At 52.2% G+C, this 17,609-nt stretch overlaps 6 protein-coding genes across 6 annotated transcripts; 1 reads left to right on the top strand and 5 right to left on the bottom strand.

The window, feature by feature from the left end:
• Positions 1 to 1,029: 1,029 nt before the first annotated feature.
• Positions 1,030 to 3,393, bottom strand: NCS54_01180000 (Beta-glucosidase; the record flags this gene model as incomplete). The annotated part of the gene is made up of 3 exons (XM_053157062.1): positions 1,030 to 2,764; positions 2,816 to 3,125; positions 3,180 to 3,393. 3 exons carry the CDS (start codon positions 3,391 to 3,393, stop codon positions 1,030 to 1,032), a joined length of 2,259 nt encoding a protein of 752 aa, XP_053013037.1.
• A 589-nt stretch (positions 3,394 to 3,982) lies between these two features.
• Positions 3,983 to 5,604, bottom strand: NCS54_01179900 (Hypothetical protein; the record flags this gene model as incomplete). Its single annotated transcript, XM_053157061.1, has 2 exons — positions 3,983 to 5,296; positions 5,347 to 5,604. The coding sequence occupies 2 exons, from the start codon at positions 5,602 to 5,604 to the stop codon at positions 3,983 to 3,985; spliced, it is 1,572 nt and encodes a 523-aa protein (XP_053013036.1).
• A 639-nt stretch (positions 5,605 to 6,243) lies between these two features.
• Positions 6,244 to 8,482, bottom strand: NCS54_01179800 (Fungal-trans domain-containing protein; the record flags this gene model as incomplete). Its single annotated transcript, XM_053157060.1, has 4 exons — positions 6,244 to 6,696; positions 6,749 to 7,120; positions 7,166 to 8,392; positions 8,447 to 8,482. The coding sequence occupies 4 exons, from the start codon at positions 8,480 to 8,482 to the stop codon at positions 6,244 to 6,246; spliced, it is 2,088 nt and encodes a 695-aa protein (XP_053013035.1).
• Positions 8,483 to 9,554: 1,072 nt separating this feature from the next.
• NCS54_01179700 (MFS domain-containing protein) lies at positions 9,555 to 11,414 on the top strand (the record flags this gene model as incomplete). Its single annotated transcript, XM_053157059.1, has 8 exons — positions 9,555 to 9,747; positions 9,798 to 10,302; positions 10,353 to 10,474; positions 10,525 to 10,560; positions 10,610 to 10,882; positions 10,937 to 10,971; positions 11,018 to 11,249; positions 11,299 to 11,414. 8 exons carry the CDS (start codon positions 9,555 to 9,557, stop codon positions 11,412 to 11,414), a joined length of 1,512 nt encoding a protein of 503 aa, XP_053013034.1.
• Positions 11,415 to 12,200: 786 nt separating this feature from the next.
• On the bottom strand, positions 12,201 to 12,896 carry NCS54_01179600 (Hypothetical protein; the record flags this gene model as incomplete). Its single annotated transcript, XM_053157058.1, has 1 exon — positions 12,201 to 12,896. The coding sequence occupies one exon, from the start codon at positions 12,894 to 12,896 to the stop codon at positions 12,201 to 12,203; it is 696 nt and encodes a 231-aa protein (XP_053013033.1).
• Positions 12,897 to 13,525: 629 nt separating this feature from the next.
• NCS54_01179500 (Hypothetical protein) lies at positions 13,526 to 16,687 on the bottom strand (the record flags this gene model as incomplete). Its single annotated transcript, XM_053157057.1, has 2 exons — positions 14,092 to 16,687; positions 13,526 to 14,043 (listed from the first exon to the last, which is right to left on the bottom strand). The coding sequence occupies exons 1-2, from the start codon at positions 16,673 to 16,675 to the stop codon at positions 13,526 to 13,528; spliced, it is 3,102 nt and encodes a 1,033-aa protein (XP_053013032.1). The 5' UTR covers positions 16,676 to 16,687.
• Between the last annotated feature and the right edge of the window lie 922 nt (positions 16,688 to 17,609).

The raw sequence follows: 17,609 nt of genomic DNA, 5'->3' as shown, positions 1-17,609 counted from the left end.
TCTATGGCAAACCTTGAAGGAGGCTGATGGCTGATTTGCGATGCTTATGTTGCCCCGAGAGGGCAGATATTTCCCCTCATCCGATCGTGGATGAATCGAACAACAAAGGGTATTAAGGGCAGTCCCTCTACCTTTAGTGAGTGTAGGATCAACTCATGAAACACAATTGTCGGTGATTTGAGTGTTATCACGCGTCAAATGATGCCTACGACTGTGTAAGCTTTCCAATCTTCCCGGGCCGTTGTCCGTAGTCTTTGTTTCATCCAACTCTATCGTGTCAATCGCATCAAAGATTCCCCAGATGAGAATACAAATACCCTACAGGCTCGTGGCTGTTGATGATTGACTCAGACATTGGCAAGCCACGTTCCCGGGTAGTCTCAACAACACGTGTCGCGTTTCTGTAGGGTGACAAGGAACGTCAAGCGTAACAAGACCCAAACTCCTGGACCCATCCTGAGGCTAAATGAAAGAGGCTGCGATTTTATGTAGCATTGGGTTTTATATGATGTAAACGTTGTGCTAAAAACCGTGTCCTTTGCTATGATGATCGACTCTCTGTTGGGGACCAACTCACCAGATTAACAATGAGGCGAGTCTTTATGACGCTGGGCTCAGAAACAATCTTAATAGTCAATTTTAATGAACGATGGAATATAGCTCTGAGAAAGAGTTAGGTGGAAGTTTGGCCTCTTTTATATTTGTAGCGAGATGGCATCATTCAATTACGTTATTACGAGACTGACACACTAAAATGATACCATCAACAGGTCAAAAGATGCCACCAGAGGTGTCAGTCTATTCATAGAACGCCAAGCAGTTCACTATGGATTAGGGAATTCTCTGATAGGAATAGAGCCAGGGGAATCACTTGAATGAATGGTGGGACAGATTGTCTAGGACTGTCCCGGGGCAGATGTTAGGAATGGCGACATTAGCAAAAAGAAACCATCGTGATCCACTATACTTAGCACATTCTCGTATATTTATACTGCCAGAACCACCTATGTACGAACTATTTCATCTTCTTTAAAGCGTCACGGTGACATTGACCCCCTTGAGATCCTCAACCCTAGAGCTTGAACCAGCCCAAAAGTTGTAGAGACCCTCACGAACCACGAGCTTGGCATTGACATAGTATCCCAGTTCCTTGTTAGGAATTGAAAACTCGACATCCTTGCTCTCGCCAGCTTGAAGGTCAACCTTGTCGAACCTCACGAGCCGTCTCACGGGGAACTCGAGGCCTACGGAGGTGTTGGGTCGGTGATACACCTGGACAACCTCCTTTCCGGCTACCTTACCCGCGTTCTTCACAGTCACGCGGATGTGGACCTCTCCCTTCTTGTACTCGGCCGTAGGAGTCGAAATATCAAAGGTTGTGTAGCTAAGACCAAAGCCAAACGGCATGGGAGAGGCCTTTTGCAACACAGGCCACTGGTAAGCCGAGCGAAAGCCCAATCGATCTTGGCTACCACCTGCATCATCCGAGGGGAGGTAATCGTAAAAGGCTGGCACAGCACCATCGAGCTGCGGCATGCTGACGGTAAGCTTTCCGCTGGGGTTGACCTTGCCGGTGATGACCTCGACGAGAGCAGAGTTTGAGAACTCGCCGCCGAGGAGAGAGTGGATAATCGCGTTGGAGCGGAGGGTCGAGTTGTTAAGGACAAAGGGCTGGCCGCCGGTGAGGATCAAGACTGTGGGAACCTGGGCATCAAGAACGGCGTCGAGGAGCTGCTGCTGAAGACCGGGAAGACCAAGGTCAGCATGAGCAAAGAACTCGCCGTCGGTTCGCTTCTTGAAGAGAGGGTCCTCCATCGGTGCCGAGAGGGATCCAAGCATCAGGACAGCAAAGCCAGCTTCCTTGGCAGCAGTAACAGCATCGGCGATGCCACTATCATCAGCAGTGTCGAGGAGGTCCACAGCGGGAACAAACTTGACATTCTTCTCGCCGAGGACCGACTTCAGACTAGCGTGAAGAGATTCACCCCATTTGGGGTTCGATGCGTTGATGGCGGCATAAGAACCGAAGTTAAGGAGTTCACCAAAGGGACCGAGCAGAGCCACCTTCTTAGGAGTCTGAGGGAGGATGCCGTCGTTCTTGAGAAGAACTATGCCCTCTCTGCATGCTTCACGGGCGAGTTCCAAGTGGGCCGACTGTCGAAGAGTCTTGTTTGCGGTTTCAACATCTGGGAGGTCATTATCAAAGAGACCAGTTGCGAACTTGATGGTGAGGAGGTTGAGGGCAGCTTCGTCGATGAGCTTGGCGACCTGCTTGTCCTTGGTGCTGCTGATGAGATTGGGGAAAACAGCCGGGTTACCAGGGCTCAACTCCATCTGAAGACCAGCCTTCAATGCCTGAAGTCCGGCATCGGCGTATGATGTGGCAACCCGAGACTGCGTGTACATGTTGGAGATGGAGCCAGCGTCAGACATGACAACTCCATGGAAGCCAAGCTTGCCGCGGAGAATATCCTGAATCATGTACTCGTTCATAGACATGGGGATGAGATCGACAGAAGCGTACGAGACCATCAGCGCAGCAGGGTCTGCTTCCAAGGCGCGGATATAAGGACGCAGCTGGTCGTTGAAAAGGTGGTTGATGCCACCATATTGACTGGCAGTGTTTACACCACCGCGAGACTCGCCGTAGACAAAGTGCTTGACGGTGCAGGCCACCTTGATGTTTCCATCTTTGTCCTTGTCTTGCATGATCTGGACATATGCATGGCCAAACTCGCCAGTCAAGTACGAGTCTTCTCCATAGCTGTAGATCCGATATTAGCGACGACTTTGAGTACAGTGGATTAGTACTTACAGCTCGCCGATACGACCATATCTGGGCTCCCAGGCAATATCCAGAGGGGGGGACAAGACCCAGTTGACCCCGATGGACAACTGCTCTTCACGAATGGCGGCTGTGATGTTCTTGAATAGGGGAAAGTTGAAAGTTGAAGACATGGCCAGATTGCTGGGGAAGACAGTGCCGCCAGAGATGAATAAACCATTCACTGAATCTGTGACGGTGATGAATGGGATATGTAGACGGCTGTTCTTGATCTCCTTCTCACGGACCTCGTTCACGAGAGGAAGGGCATCCAAGATCCAGTTGAACATGGGACCAAAGCCTACACAACAATGTCAACAACCCATCATATCCTCGCTCAAACCGGAGAACTTACCAATAGTTCCATGTTGAAGAGGATACCTCTTCTCAAAATTCTCCTCATCAACCTCTGGGCCAAGCTTCAATAACCGTCGAATACTCCCCATCTGCGCAATCTTTTCCTCCCAAGTCATCTTCTTGAGGAGGGCCTTGGCCCGGTCTCTAGGAGAGCTCTTGGACTCGGCAAGGCCTAGGCCCGCCAGCGCCGTGAGGACGTACTGAAACTTCATGATTGAAGATGGCCAGATGGGTGTTCAGCTTACTCCACACTGGACTGTGGCTTCAAGCCATGATGGGGTGTCAAATCTCTCTTATAGAAGTTTTCAGAAATTAAAACGCTATACGTAGTTCAGCGACATAGAACCATTGCCCTGGACTATGATGGCATGACAAGGTTTCGTTTCGCCGCTGGTCATAGTGTCGGTTGTCGCTAAGCGGTGACATAGCTCAAACTCCGCAAGCCGAGCTGTCTGCCGGGCAATTCTTGGCACCGAGACTACGAGGGGATTCGCATGTCGGGGCTTCGGTCGGTGGGCTGTGCGATTGGCTGTACCCGGGGAGGCTAGTCGGGCTGTCAATCCTGGAGAAGCTTGCATTAAGCGAGTTGGCATCATCTTTCTGGTTGTGAGGAGTATTCTTGGCAAATGCTGGGGAAGTTGGAGATATTGGTGTGGGAGATTGGAGAGATGAATGTCTCATGGGATGTCATGACACCGTAGAGGGCCTCACATGGGAACGGGCTAACAAGATATGGCTGATAATCAAGTCTATTCATCAATCAAACTGTTCATCAAAGTCATCTACCCTTCGTTTACACGTCTATGATCTAGGATGCACCGGCTCATCTCCAATTTCCACCATCTTCTTCTCCAGCAAGACCGTCATGTGCTTAACCACGTCCTTGTACTCATCCTCATGATACACGTTAAACAGCTCCAGAGGGTCCTTTTCACAGTCAAACAGCTCCCACTCCTTGTACTCTTCATCTCCCGGTCGAGCACCCTTGATGCCAAGGGCCTCGTTGTACCAGTAAATCAGCTTGTATCGCTGATCGCGGATGCCGTAGTGTGCGTAGGCGTTGTGGATGATGTCGTTGTGCATCCAATATCGGTGGTATGCAGCTTGGGGCCAGTCCGCAGGTGTCTTGCCTTGTAGTAGAGCCCTGAAAGACTTGCCTTGCATGTAGGAGGGAACGGGTAGGTTGGCAAAGTCAAGCCATGTAGTAGCAAAGTCTACGTTGCAGATAATGTCGTTGCAGACGGATCCAGCGGTGATTTCTTGGGGATATCGGATCAGGAAAGGCATCTGGAACGACTCTTCATACATGAAGCGCTTGTCAAACCAGCCATGCTCACCGAGGAAAAAGCCTTGGTCAGAGGTGTAAATGACGATGGTGTTCTTGGCAAGCTCCGGTTCGTCCTTGTCCATGTAGTCCAGCAGCTGTCCGACACTATCATCGATAGACTGGATAGTGCGAAGGTACCGCTGCATGTAACGCTGGAACTTGAACTCTGCAAGCTCTCCAGCGCTCTGGAAGCGAAAGACGGTTCCGTCTTCCTTGTCGATAAGCTTGAGAGCCTTGAGGTCCTCTTCTCTGGTTGGTGCGGGGATCTTTCTCTCGCTCGCTCCCTTTTCTTGCTGGACTCGTTCTCCCACGCGTCTTCCGCCGTCAGGCTGCACGAGTCCAAGGTCTTGGTATGTGAGATCCTCAGCCACTCGCATCTTGGCAATCTTTGCCGCACGAGCACGGTTCTTGTAGTCATCGGTAAAAGTGTCTGGAAGTCGGATAGGGTCCTTGTATAGGTCCTTGTGCTTATCATCACACTCCCACGATCGATGAGGCGCCTTGTGATGGCACATGAGAAAGAATGGCTTGTTCTTGTCCCTTGACTTAATAAAGTTGAGAGACTTGTCGGTGATGATGTCGGTCACGTAGCCGGGGTTGACGTGAACGCCGTCGGACTCGATGAACTCGGGGTCCCAGTACTCGCCCTGCCCTGGGAGGACGGACCAGTAGTCGAAGCCGGTGGGTTGGTTATCGACTTCTTCTCCCATGTGCCACTTTCCAACCATGCCGGTCTGATAACCGCCCGTTCGAAGGTGCTTGGTGACATTGGGGAGATGCTTGTTGATCTGCTAAAGCGTTAGAATGCCAATGGTTTCATTAGGTCGAGAAAATTTACGTGGTCATCCAGCGTCATAACGCCGTTGACGTGGTTATAAGTACCACAAAGAATAGCAGCTCGGCTGGGAGTGCAGATACTGTTGGTCACATAACAGTGGTTGAACAGCATGCCCTCCTTGGCAAGACGGTCGATATTGGGCGTGTTGTTGATTCCAGCTCCATAACAGCTGATGGACTTTGACGCATGGTCATCAGCCATGATGAATATGACGTTTGGACGGCCATTGCTGCCGCTGCTTGCTGAGTCTGTCGCCATTGTTTGCTCTGGTTTCTTTGACAATGACACAAATCAGGGGAGAAATTGGGTCAATGGAAAGCACGCAAGACGAGAAAAGAGTGACACAATGGAAAGAGAAATAATCCCAGAACAAAGCTCGCGTGCGATCCTCCCCTCTCATGACATTCACACATCATCCCCCGACGCCCGAGTTTCAGGGTCCTGGACCGGAGCGGAGCCTCGGAGCTGCTGGGCCCCACTTGCCGGTATCGCGGTGCTCGGCTCGGGACAGCTGCCATTGGCTGACGTACGGACACCATCATGGCTTTTGAGAGTGAATCTGGACGTTGGCCGAGACCTTGATCCATGATGGGCGGAATATGGGGTGCGTTTTGGCGAGCAAACTCCGTTACCCACGTGGGCGGATGAGTTTGGGCCCGCCGGGGGGAACCGCTGGGGAAATTATCTCAAAGGTGCTGTTAAACGTACGAGTTTAACAGTTGGTGAACCGTCTTGGCACTTGCTGTGAAAGAGTGGATGAAGTAGCTCTTGGATACTGGAGAAGATGAGTGCGGTATGTGGACGTTCTAGCCTTTGGGGCCACCACGGAAAAGGAGGAAAGAGAGGTAACGAGGGTAGAGTAGAATCACGCCTTGGTATCATTAAATCTCGTCATCGCTAGTACATGTACTGTTCATCAAAATCGGCCAAGTACCCATTCAAGTCCTGAGTCCCAGCCGTATTACACGCCCATGCGTTCAAATCCAGACCGACGCCGCCATAAGGTAGACCAAACAGAAGATTGGGGTCCGTGATTGGATCTGCTAACGGATAGCCTGTCTCCCTCGTATTCCAATCTGTGGATGGCTCTGCGACTGGTTGCTCGTCTTCTGTGGATGCTGTGAAGCTCAGAGCTGGTTCCGAGGGAGGTTCGGGGGCTGCGTCGCGGCTGTCGTCGACAAAGTCGGATTGTCGGAGGAGACTATGGATGGCGAGGCGTTGTCGAATGTAGGCATCTCTGGATAGCTTGGGTGGTGGTCGCGGCGCTGGGTCTGATGTTGATAGGGCTTGATGATCCGAGGACTCTAACCACGACTTGTGTTGTTGGATGACTCGCTCAAGTTCTTGTCTCTGTCGCTGAGTTAGCGTCTTCTATTCGTAGAATGACGCAAAGAATGCTTACCATGGGCTTGAGTTGGGCCGAAAAGTCAAAGTACCGTGTAATAACGTCCAAACACAGCTGTGCCTTGTTGATGGCCATCTGCATAGGAAGTCCAGTATTATCCTTGCCAGTATATGTCCCAAACAATATGAGGCGAGCACCGTGATATGCACAGACGGCAGCATCAAACTCCAACATGTCCCTCTCATCCTTGTGCTGCACAAAGTCGGATAAGACCTTGACGATCTGCTCGGCGTGGGCCAGGCACTTGTCCTTCATCAGCGCCCTCTCGGGGGCAGACATTCCCTCGACGGCTGCGTGTGGTGTTGCCTCGGGGTATCCGGTGAGGAAGATTCGGTAGAGATCGCAGTGACATTGATGCCAGCTCATGTGCTAGACGTGTTAGTCAGGGCTGTAGGAAGCAGTTATGAGACCTACCATGATGGCATATTGGGGCGGTCGGTGTAGTTCTTCAGGATTTGTAGGCGGGTACTGATCGCTAGGGGCCAGCTTTGTACGGAGACGAAGGAGATCGTTCTGGAACCTCTCCATAGACGAGAACAGCTCCGACAGATTGACCTCTTTCAGAAAGACTCGTCGATTGAGTCTCATGATAGCTCGACGGATGAATGCAAGCCGAACAAAGGCCGCCCGAGAGCCCAACACTTCTGGCTCAAGACCTTTGCCTGGTTGTAGATAACCCGTGCTGACATGACGCTCTTGGTGAAAGTCGACGTCTTCGCATGGAAGCTGGAGATGGATCGTGTCGGGGTCAAAGAGTTCAAACTCCTTCAACCCAACGCAGAAGCTATCCTCCAGCAGGTACAGCGACCAAAACGTCCTCCTCCTCACTTCTTGTGCCACAGGCCCTAACCTCGAGTGCTCATAGTTGAGCCGTAGAGCCACTGCCCATCTACCAGCGAGACCAGCCATGATGAAAGCCCTAGGAAACTGTCCAACCCCCGCACGATAGCGAATGAGAAGAAGTGACGCTTGCAGCTGAAAGATGGACGGCTGTTCGAGACGGTCGAGCATGAGTCGTTCGGCTTCTTGAGCCCAGGCGTCGCGCTCCTGGTTGGGCTTGTCGAAATACATGGCCGTGATGGCGCATAGGGCCAACTTGAGGGCTCGGTCAATGGTCTTGTCACGACATCTCTGGATGACGGTGGCCTTGTGGAGGAAGCTGTACGAGGCGAGGGGATACAGACGGTCAAAGTACTGATTGACCAAACCCGTGACCAACTCATCTGAAGGTGAAGAATCTGTAGGTGGATTTACCGGGGGAACATCTTCAGCAGGCCCTGGACTTTCGTGTTGTGAACCCGAAGCGATAGACTGTTGACGATCCGGCGAGACGGCACGCTGAGAGCTTGAACCCGCCTCATCCCTCGAAGACGACGCACCCTCCACCGGACCCCTCGAAGGACCAGGCTTGGAGTTTGAATAAGTGCACTGCTTGTTCCTCCTCTGACAGTTTGAACATCTAGGAGTATCCCCCGAGCACCGGACCTTCATGGCCCGACACTCGAGGCAAGCCCTGGTACCGCGACACTTTGGCGGCAGCCGAGGCGCATACTGCCCGTGAGACCCATCCTGCTCAAAGGAGCACTGGAAACTCAGGCGCTCGCAGGTGCGGCACCGTGGCACGGTTCCATCGCATCGGACCTCCGGGGAGTCAGCACCGGCCGAGACCCGGGGGGTGGTGGGTGTGTAACTCACCTTGCGGACCCGGCATTGGACGCAGGCAGCTTTCATGGCGACCCCATAAGATAAGGAAGATGTTTGTCAACAAGTTCGGGCCTCGGAGGTTTGACGAGGTTTTGAACGATCCGGGGAAAGCTGAAGGATCCGGTCGGCATTCGGGCAGGGGATTTTGAGGGTCAAGTACCTGTTCGGATATATGCGAGCCAAGCTGGGAGGATGAAGCAGAAGAGAAAGAACCCTGTTCCCGTTTGGTGAGAGGATACCTCAATCTGGGGTAGTGTCTGCCGCTACGGCTGTCACGCGGGCCAGCGACTCATGTAACAGTGTGTTAAACGCAGGCCAGGCTATACAGACTCTTTTACTCTCCTTTTCTTCCTTCTCAAGAACAATGTTGAAGGAGGTAAAAATTGCATCTCTCTCATCATTACCGTCAAAAGGGCACAAAAAAACACCATTCTACCCAAAAACTCCAAGCACGCCATACTCTCGACAACTTCGTCCAATGAATCTGGATGCTACTCCCCGTTAGCCCTGCTCTCTTCCGCTGACGACACCAGGGCCTGCGATGGCGTGCGGGGTCTCCGCAAATCATGCATCTCCGTGCCCTATCAGCTCCGGGACCGACCGAGATCCCTCGGGCGACCCGCTTTTCCGACGGCCAAGTCCCCGAACCCTCCGGGCTATTGCCAGCAACTCCCCGAAGCCCCTTAGCGGGCTTGGTTTTTGAGTAGGTGCAGGTCGGCTGCAGTTGTGAAGTAAAGAATGGTAAAATACCAGGATAGTTAAGCTGCAATAACAAAAAGGCGGCATGCACTATAGACACTACCAGGAATATATCGGGACTCCATTGGGCACCTGGACGACTCATGCTAGTTGCGGTCTAGCCAAACTCCACGGATCGATGCTTCTCCTAGCAAGTTTCCGCTAGTAACGTCGATGGACCCTCTAACAGGAATTCTCCCTGACCGAGCTCCGACCTTTGATCCCTTACTCACACCACCCTGTCGGGTCCCTATGGCCCATCCCTACGAAAAACGATATCTTATAAAGCATCAAATGGACGTCACATTCTAAAATCCACATCCAGCTTCAAACTACTTCGAGCATTGGCAAATCTGCTGCAATGTCGCGTCTCGGCACTTTTCGTGCCTCGTACCTCGTGGCCTTGTGCTGCGTAGGATCTTTCCTCTTTGCCTATGACACTGGTATCGTCGGGGGTGTCTTGTCGCTTGAGAGTTTCCAACGAGACATGGGTATGACGCCCGAGAGCAAGTCGACGGTCAGTTCCAACTCGGCCAGTCTCTTGCAAGCCGGAGGTGAACATCTTGATATTCCCCAACTTGCCCCCTACGCTAACACAGCACAGCCTTTTTCGCCTGCTTCTTTGTCTGGCCCTTTACCGCACGATACGGTCGACGATGGTCCATTGTTCTAGCCTCGTGCGTGTTCAACATTGGCGCGATCCTTCAGCTCTTCTACCCAAACAATTCGGTCGCGACGTGGTACGCCGGACGCGTCATCTCGGGCCTCGGCGTGGGCATCGCGACCGTCATCATCCCCATGTTCAGCGCCGAGATGGCACCCAAGGCGATCCGCGGCCAGCTGGGTAGCATGTTCCAGTTCTTCTTCACCCTCGGCGTCTTTACGAGCTACTGGATCGACTACGCTGTTGCCGAGCACATGCCTTCGACGACAGCGCAATGGAGAGTTCCTGTTGGACTGCAGCTTGTACCTGGTGGAATCCTCGGCATGGGTATGTTGCTTACAAAGGAGAGTTGCCGTTGGTTGGCCAAGGTTGGGAGACACGAGGAGGCTTTGGAGTCGTTGGTGTGGGTTCGTGGTGGTGAATTGACCCCTGAAATTCAGTCAGAGTAAGTGGCCGTGGATTTGGTTTTTGCACCATCTAACGGGCTTTGTACAGGATGGACGAGATTCTAGCTGGTATTGCTGAGGAGGAGCGCATCACTGAGGGTCTTACATGGAAGGAATTCCTTCTTCCTGCCAACCGCTGGCGCATGTTTATCGTCATCACTCTCCAGATTGGTATGTATCAAGTCTAGTTTTCAATGACCTCAGCTAATATCAGTTCTCAGGTGTCCAACTTACCGGAAACACATCCCTCGCCTACTGTAAGTCGAATCGAATATCCGAACGACTACAACATTCTAACAGGTCCAGTCTCTCCTCAAATCTTCAACGCCGTCGGAGCTGGTTCAAACGCCTTCCTCTTCAGCGGTTTCTTCGGCCTCGTCAAGGTCGTGGCTTGCTTGTTCTTCCTGCTCTTCCTCGTTGAGCGCATCGGCCGCAGGGGCTCTCTTATCCTCGGCGCCTTTATGATGGGTGTTTACATGTTGATCGTTGCGGTCATCACTGCTACCCATCCTCCGGTTGCAGGAGGCGGCATGACATCTGCTTCTGTTGCCTCGTTGACCATGATTTACCTCGAAGCCAGTGAGTTTTGACTTGATTATTCAAAGACTAATTGGAGGCTAACTGGATTGATAGTGACGTACAACATCTCTTGGGGTCCAGTTCCTTGGGTGAGTAGACCATTCTTTTATCAAATCCCTAACTAACATATCCCAGCTCTACATGTCCGAAATCTTCCCCACACGCATCCGAGAAGGAGGAATCGCCGTCGGAACAGCAACGCAGTGGCTTTGGAACTTTGCTTTCAGCCAAATCACGCCCCATGCCGTTGAGAACCTCGGCTGGAAGACATTCCTGATGTTTTGCATCTTCAACTTTGCCCTCGTCGTCTACGCCTGGTTCATCATCAAGGAGACCAAGGGCCGATCTCTGGAGGAGATGGAGCTCAGTAAGTTTAACACCGTGATTAAATAACTCTTGCTAACCTGTGCTCTTAGTCTTCAACGCAAAGCATACTCGAATCGATCTTGAAAGATCCTCCAATGATGCCCCTGGAAGTCCCAAGGCCAGCCTACAAATCGAGAACAACAGCGTCGAGGGCACCAAGAACTGAGTCCCTATAGAACTAACTTTTTGATGTTTATTGTAGGGGCATAATATCAATCCAAGCCTCTTGGCCATAATTTGAATTCTTCGTGGCAGTTCCTTGGATTTGGTCAGATATGGCAACCTATGGATCTTTCAGTTTAGCAGTTACCCATAATCCGAGATGGTATATTGATGATACTTGAACAGGGGCAAGTCTTGATTTGCCTTTGGCTCCTTGTCTATCTAGAAATTTGTCTATGAGCTACAATCTCATGGAAGAGTATATCTCCACAACAGATCTGGTTTGATCGCAAGCATTTACCGCAGAAGACGATGCTTCCACGTCTTTCTTTTGTCTCTTGGTATTCCCTTCTTCGCTTATTGTGCTCGGGAAGCTACAGACAAAGACCAGTCCCAAGTTTACTGGAAGGAAGATGGCACATAGGTATGCTACTCTTAACCCATTGGCTAAATAACGCTTCTAAGATGGTTATCTCGTACCAAGAGACTATCTGGTTTTGGATCATCGACATTCGTGCTCCGATAGCCCGAACACATCTCACCTCAAGCATCATCCCCATCCCCGACGATCCCAGCCGGCATTTCGCTATACCAAAGTCATGATAGATTCAGATGAGTTATAGCCGCCAACCTCTCGACTTCTCTCTGCTTAGGAATCAGCAAAAGTACATATCAAGAACACTGTATTGTTCACTTCACCTCGCGCACCAATTCTAGCCGACAGGCCTGTATAGCTACTTGTTGTTCTAGCGCCTCTAATATCTACTCTATTCTATCTAATATTCACCATTCAAACCCCCATGGCCCAGTCTGCAGCTGCAATTGCATGAATCTGGGCTGTATCAAACACTGGCAGCTCGCTTCCAGCCTCGTCCACCAACAGTCCGATCTCGGTACATCCAAGAATAAGACACTCTGCGCCAGCCTTTTTCAGATCTCTAATAATCTCATGGTACTTTTCCCGCGAGTCGCTGTTAATAATACCACTACAGAGCTCACTGTAGATGATGGAATGCACCGTCTCTTTGCCCGCTTCGTTAGGCACAATAACGCTCAATCCAAACTTTTCTTCTAGGCGAGACTTGTAAAAGTCCTTTTCCATGGTGAATCGCGTTCCGAGAAGTCCGACAGACTTGAAGCCCGCCTTGAGAATACGGTCGGCGGTGGGATCAACGATGTGGATGAGAGGCAGCTGCGATGCCTTTTCGATGCCGTGGGACACAAAGTGCATGGTGTTTGTGCAGAGCACGATAGCATCGGCGCCGGCGAGTTTCAGTTTAGAGGCTGCATCATCGAGTAAAGCGCCAGCCTCATCCCATTTCCCAGCGTGCTGAAGTTCCTCAACCTCGGCAAAGTCGAACGAGAAAACGATGCATCTCGCTGAGTGGAGGCCGCCCTGAACCTCTCGTACGCGACGGTTGATCTCTTGGTAATAGGTGGTGGTAGACTCCCAGCTCATGCCTCCGAGGAGGCCCAAAGTCTTCATGGTGAGACACTGTTTTGGTCGTGTTTTGGTTGACGTGGATGAAGGAGTCAAGTTGGTGATGCCCCACTTTCGGTCTTCTCAGCACTAGTAATCATGATCATGCGAGACTGTCTGAGCTTTGGTCTGCGCAGACGGAATCAGTTAATAAGTTCAGGGATGAATAGTCTGGTCCAGGGACCTTCAAATAGCGCTTGATCAGTATTTTGAGTGCAAGTTAAACCAAGAGCATAGTCAAGGGACCTCGGACAACATTGGGGACGCTTGGTGGCATGCAATGAGTACCCATGTCAGAGATGACTTGCAGAGTGAGACGAAATGCGACCTGCACTGGGAATACAAGAATAACATACCTAGTTCAGCCTCTTTAGGGGATATACCTTATCCTTAATTATTCCCTCAGCCATAGACGAGCTTAATCTAGACAGGCGCTTGCAAGGGATAGTCCAAGATTGAAGTGAAGGAACATGTCATTGAGAACTCAAGACATGATAGACTCATCCACATTCGAAGAGACACCCCTTAATCTAATTGATCTTGTTTACCCAGTATCCAATGTAAATGCCGTTAATATTATCCAAGCGCCCCAGAATATGCAAATCCCAAACCCATCTCATGAAATCATGTCTCATTCACCTATACCCCATCTCATGCTCAATAGCAAGCCGTCTTCCATGCCCCGTCTGCACATATCCATAACTCCAGCGTCCCCCAAGACCTTGAATCTTGTTCTTGCGGTCCTTGGCATTCATACCTGCGACACCCTCTACTCCCGCGACCCACGGTGCTTCGGCAACGTAATACATGGCGCCGACGAGACTGCGTGGGTCAACAGGAAGATCAGGCCATTTGACAAACAAACTTCCAAATAGACCGATTACCATAAATACCAAAAGTCCAGCGCTGAGTCGCGAGCACACTTGGTGGGCTAGCCGCGTCTGGGTGAGGTTATACGGCACGTTGGCGAACAGAATCGGGAGGAACTGAGCCATGAGGGACGCAACGGCCGTGAGGAAGAGAAGAAGATCGCCCACTCGGAGCGCAACGAAGAGACCCGAGAAGGCGTTTGTCGGCGGCGTCATAAGGACGGACCGTGTGGGAGATTGACTCTTGTCTGCCATTCTTCGGAAAGGCGTGATTGCCGCAACACCTGCAAGAGTCAGCGATGATCAAGGTTATACAGGAGGGGGTGACTTACTGGTAAAGAGCATGTCCCATAGCCAGATGATGGCAACACCGATGGCAGAGCAAATGAAGCGGACACCAAACTGAGAACTCTCCATGGCGTTCTTGAGCCCCTTGGGCAGGTGACCAAACGTGTCGGTGAAGTGGTAGTAACAGATAAAGCCGAGCAGGCAGAGCAGAAACAGTCCAAACAGGAACCGGTACCAAAAGGTCAGGGCCGCAAACGTCTGAGGAGCCCGATGAGACTGTGCACGCGGTCCGCCCTCGTCAAAGGGCGTGGTGCCGTAGGCTTCTGCGCCGTGGTTATGGCCGTGGTGGAGGACGACACCGTACTCGTCTCTGCCTTCGTAGTTTCGGAACGTTCCCATCTTGAACCTCTTGTCAACCACAGCATCCTTGAGAGCTCGGTAGTCGTGGAGTGGTAGAGCGCGAAGGTCTGGGTTCCTCGCCATGAGAGCGGCTGCGTTGGCCGAACACAATGGGTTCGCTGCTACACCTGTGCTCCAGCGACGACTAATGACGATAATGGTGGCAACAAGAAGGGCTCCGATTGCGATCAGTAGAGCGAGCAGGCCGTATGCTGATGTTTCCGATATACCGAGTTCCACGGCACAGCCGCCAATGGCTCCTTTACGACAGCGACCATGGATCTTGAGACCGATGGCTTCACTAGCCAGCGGAGCAAACAGGCTCGATCCCCAAGCTGCGAGTGCCGTGATGAACGGTAGAGGCTGACTGTTTGCGAGCAGCTTGAAGGGGATGGTGATACTGTCGATACCATCGAAGCGAAGCGTTAGGGCGTCCCTGCCGAGAGCACCCTCAGGTCGTGAGAGAGCTGCAAAAGGCTGAAACTGCGTGGCAGCTTGGTGAATCGCACGAAGCGTCATGGCAAGCAACACGGCGATGATGGGAGGGAGGAACGCTCCGATAAAGTATCCCGCACTCGTAAGCGAATACGTCGTAACCTCCATGACGATCTTGAAGTCTCCAGTAGGCGTCGAAACATCAGTGACGACAACTCGGGTAGGACCAACGCTCGTAACCCTCGTAGTCGGCAGCGGCGTAGACAGGATAGTAACAACCTGTCCATCCGCCTGCGTCTGTAGAATCGTCTCTACTGGGGGTGTCTCGGTAATTGTCATGACAGTAGCAGGGCGTTCACTAGTCTTGACCTGGGTAACAGCCTTCTCAATAGGCTTACCATCATCATCGACATAAAACACAGACGTGAGCCTCGTAGTACCAGTCTCGACGTACGTAACGGGAGGACCGAAGCTAGTCTGCGTGGTAGCCAACGTCGTGACATAGGTGCTCGGCATGTACGTGACCCGCGTCGTCTCCTTCGCAGGCTGGATCTCAGTGGTGTACTTGGGGGCGAATCCCTGCGGCTCGTCTTCTTCCGGTTGGAGCGCGTATGTGCTGGTGAAGCCTGCGACCGTGTACACCATTGTCGAGGCTACTTCCTCTACTTTGGTGACGACGGCGTCGGTGGAGAAGGCTGTCACTGCCGAGGACGAGACGATTGTTGAGGTGTATTTCGCTTCGACGACGGCAGTAACCAGCGTAGGCTCGTCGTCGTCTGTTTCAGTGGCAGTGGGCGACGTCTTGCTGTCATCGTCGTCGTCAGTTTCTGTTGGTGACGGCGAGGTCTTGTCTCTGTCGTCTGTGGTCGTGATAGATGGCTTATTCTTGGCCTTGTTGTCGGTGGGAGTCGGCGAAGAAATGATATCATCGTCTGTCGGTGTTGCTGATGAATCACTCTCATCATCCTCAGTCGGGGATGGAGAAGACTCGTTCTTCTCCTCTGTAGGACTAGGCGAAGAGTCGTTGCTGTCATCTTCCGTCGGGGACGGGGAAGATTTGCTATCGTCCTGTGTAGGTGAAGGCTCCGTCTTGTCCTCGGTAGGTGCCTCTTCGGTAGGCGCCTCCACTGTCGGCTGAGTAGGAGATGGCTTGACCTCAACCTCAGTCACAGCATCTGCCGGCTCCTGACTTGGCCCCGCCGCGGGCTCATTCGCAGCCTGTGTTGGCTCAGTCTCAACCGACGCAACAGCTGGCTCGCTCGCAGTGTCCTGTCTCTCCACAATACCAAGCTCCCTCTTGAGAAGCTCAACATCTCGTGTCTCAAACCTCAATACCGTCCGCTTAATAAGCCCAAGGCTTCCCTGCAAGCCAAACGATCGCGACTCGAGCTTGTACGTCGAGTCCGAATTCTTGAGTTCGTGGAGCGCGTAGCCCATGGCACCCAGGATAGCCACGATGGCGACGATGATGAGGCCGATAAACTGCCATCTCAGGGCAATAGGTCGATAGTCGGACTTGGGCAGCTCCGAGCTGGGACCCTCCGACTTCAATGGTGGCGGCGAGTCACTTCGATCTTCTTCGATGGGCCATGCGTTCTGAGGTACGGCATTGTACTCTCGAGGAGCTGTCGGTGACCAGGCGTGCTGTACTGGATGTGGCTGGTGTAGGTTGTCATTGTCGAGAGGCGTCTCGAGCGGCGAGGGAAGATCCCTCTGTTCATTCTGTGCAACCGGCTCGTACTCACGAGGACTGGGCTGCGACCAGGTATTCTCGGGATACGGCGGTTGATGCATCTTGACGTAAACAATCCGATGCAAACACCACACAAGACGACAACCCCAAAGAACGGGAGGCCAGTCCCTTTATTGAGAGACCGGCCCAACTTTACAGACTATTTTTCCCGCCTGCAACCCTCCAAGGCATCCTTGCATCCATCCTTCCCATGCAAGCCCTCATGAGACAGCCCAGACCCCCAGACCATTCAGCTGTGGCGTCCAATACCCGTTCCCCTCGGCATGCAGGACAGCCGGGGGCTCTCTGGAGGCTTGGTTTAGCGAGCTATTCTAAACCTCTATTGGACAAGATCCGAGGGAGGAATGGTGTAAGGCTGAGGCTGAATCCTCTGCCAAGCCCGTTAGCGCAAGCCAAGCTGTCGGGGCTGAGCTTTGGCCCAACAGTTAAACTGTCCTCGCTTGAGGACTAGGCTCCGGTAGTGCCCAACGGCTCAGCTGCCTCTGTTTTTCTCAGTTCTCCCCTCTTGTTGTCTCTGCAAACAGCAAAAAAGACAAGTTGACTTTTCGAGACCGTGAAGAAGGGATTTTGCCAGGGATGCCGGGAAATCGTAAGCGGCAACCATGATAGTGCTTACTCTCCCCCCCAGTGAAATATGGGGGCCTCGCAACAGCAAAGAGGCTCAAGACCGTGAAATGTAACCCCCTGTAACTCAATTTTAGCATCCTTAGCAAGGGTTGAGGATGCGAAAAACAGGGATGTGTCTCCTGCAACTGCAGCCTGATCAAATCAACTGTCAGTGGCATGCAGAGAGTGGCTATGTTAAAAACAAGGCCCTGCTGTCGGTTACATGCATCTCTGCCGCCTGCAGGCAACCGGAGCCTTCCAGCAGGGCTTAGCTTTGGGCAAGTGAGTTCCCAACCTCTGAGTTCGTGCCGTGTCCGTTGGTCGGACCGTCTGCAAGGATACTTCACAAGCCACCATCAGCGGGCTCCA

This window comes from Fusarium falciforme, chromosome 9 (genome assembly GCF_026873545.1).
Source record: "Fusarium falciforme chromosome 9, complete sequence".
Taxonomy (NCBI): domain Eukaryota; kingdom Fungi; phylum Ascomycota; class Sordariomycetes; order Hypocreales; family Nectriaceae; genus Fusarium; species Fusarium falciforme.
Note: the sequence above shows the minus strand (reverse complement) of the source record. Positions and strands in the feature narration are given on the sequence as shown.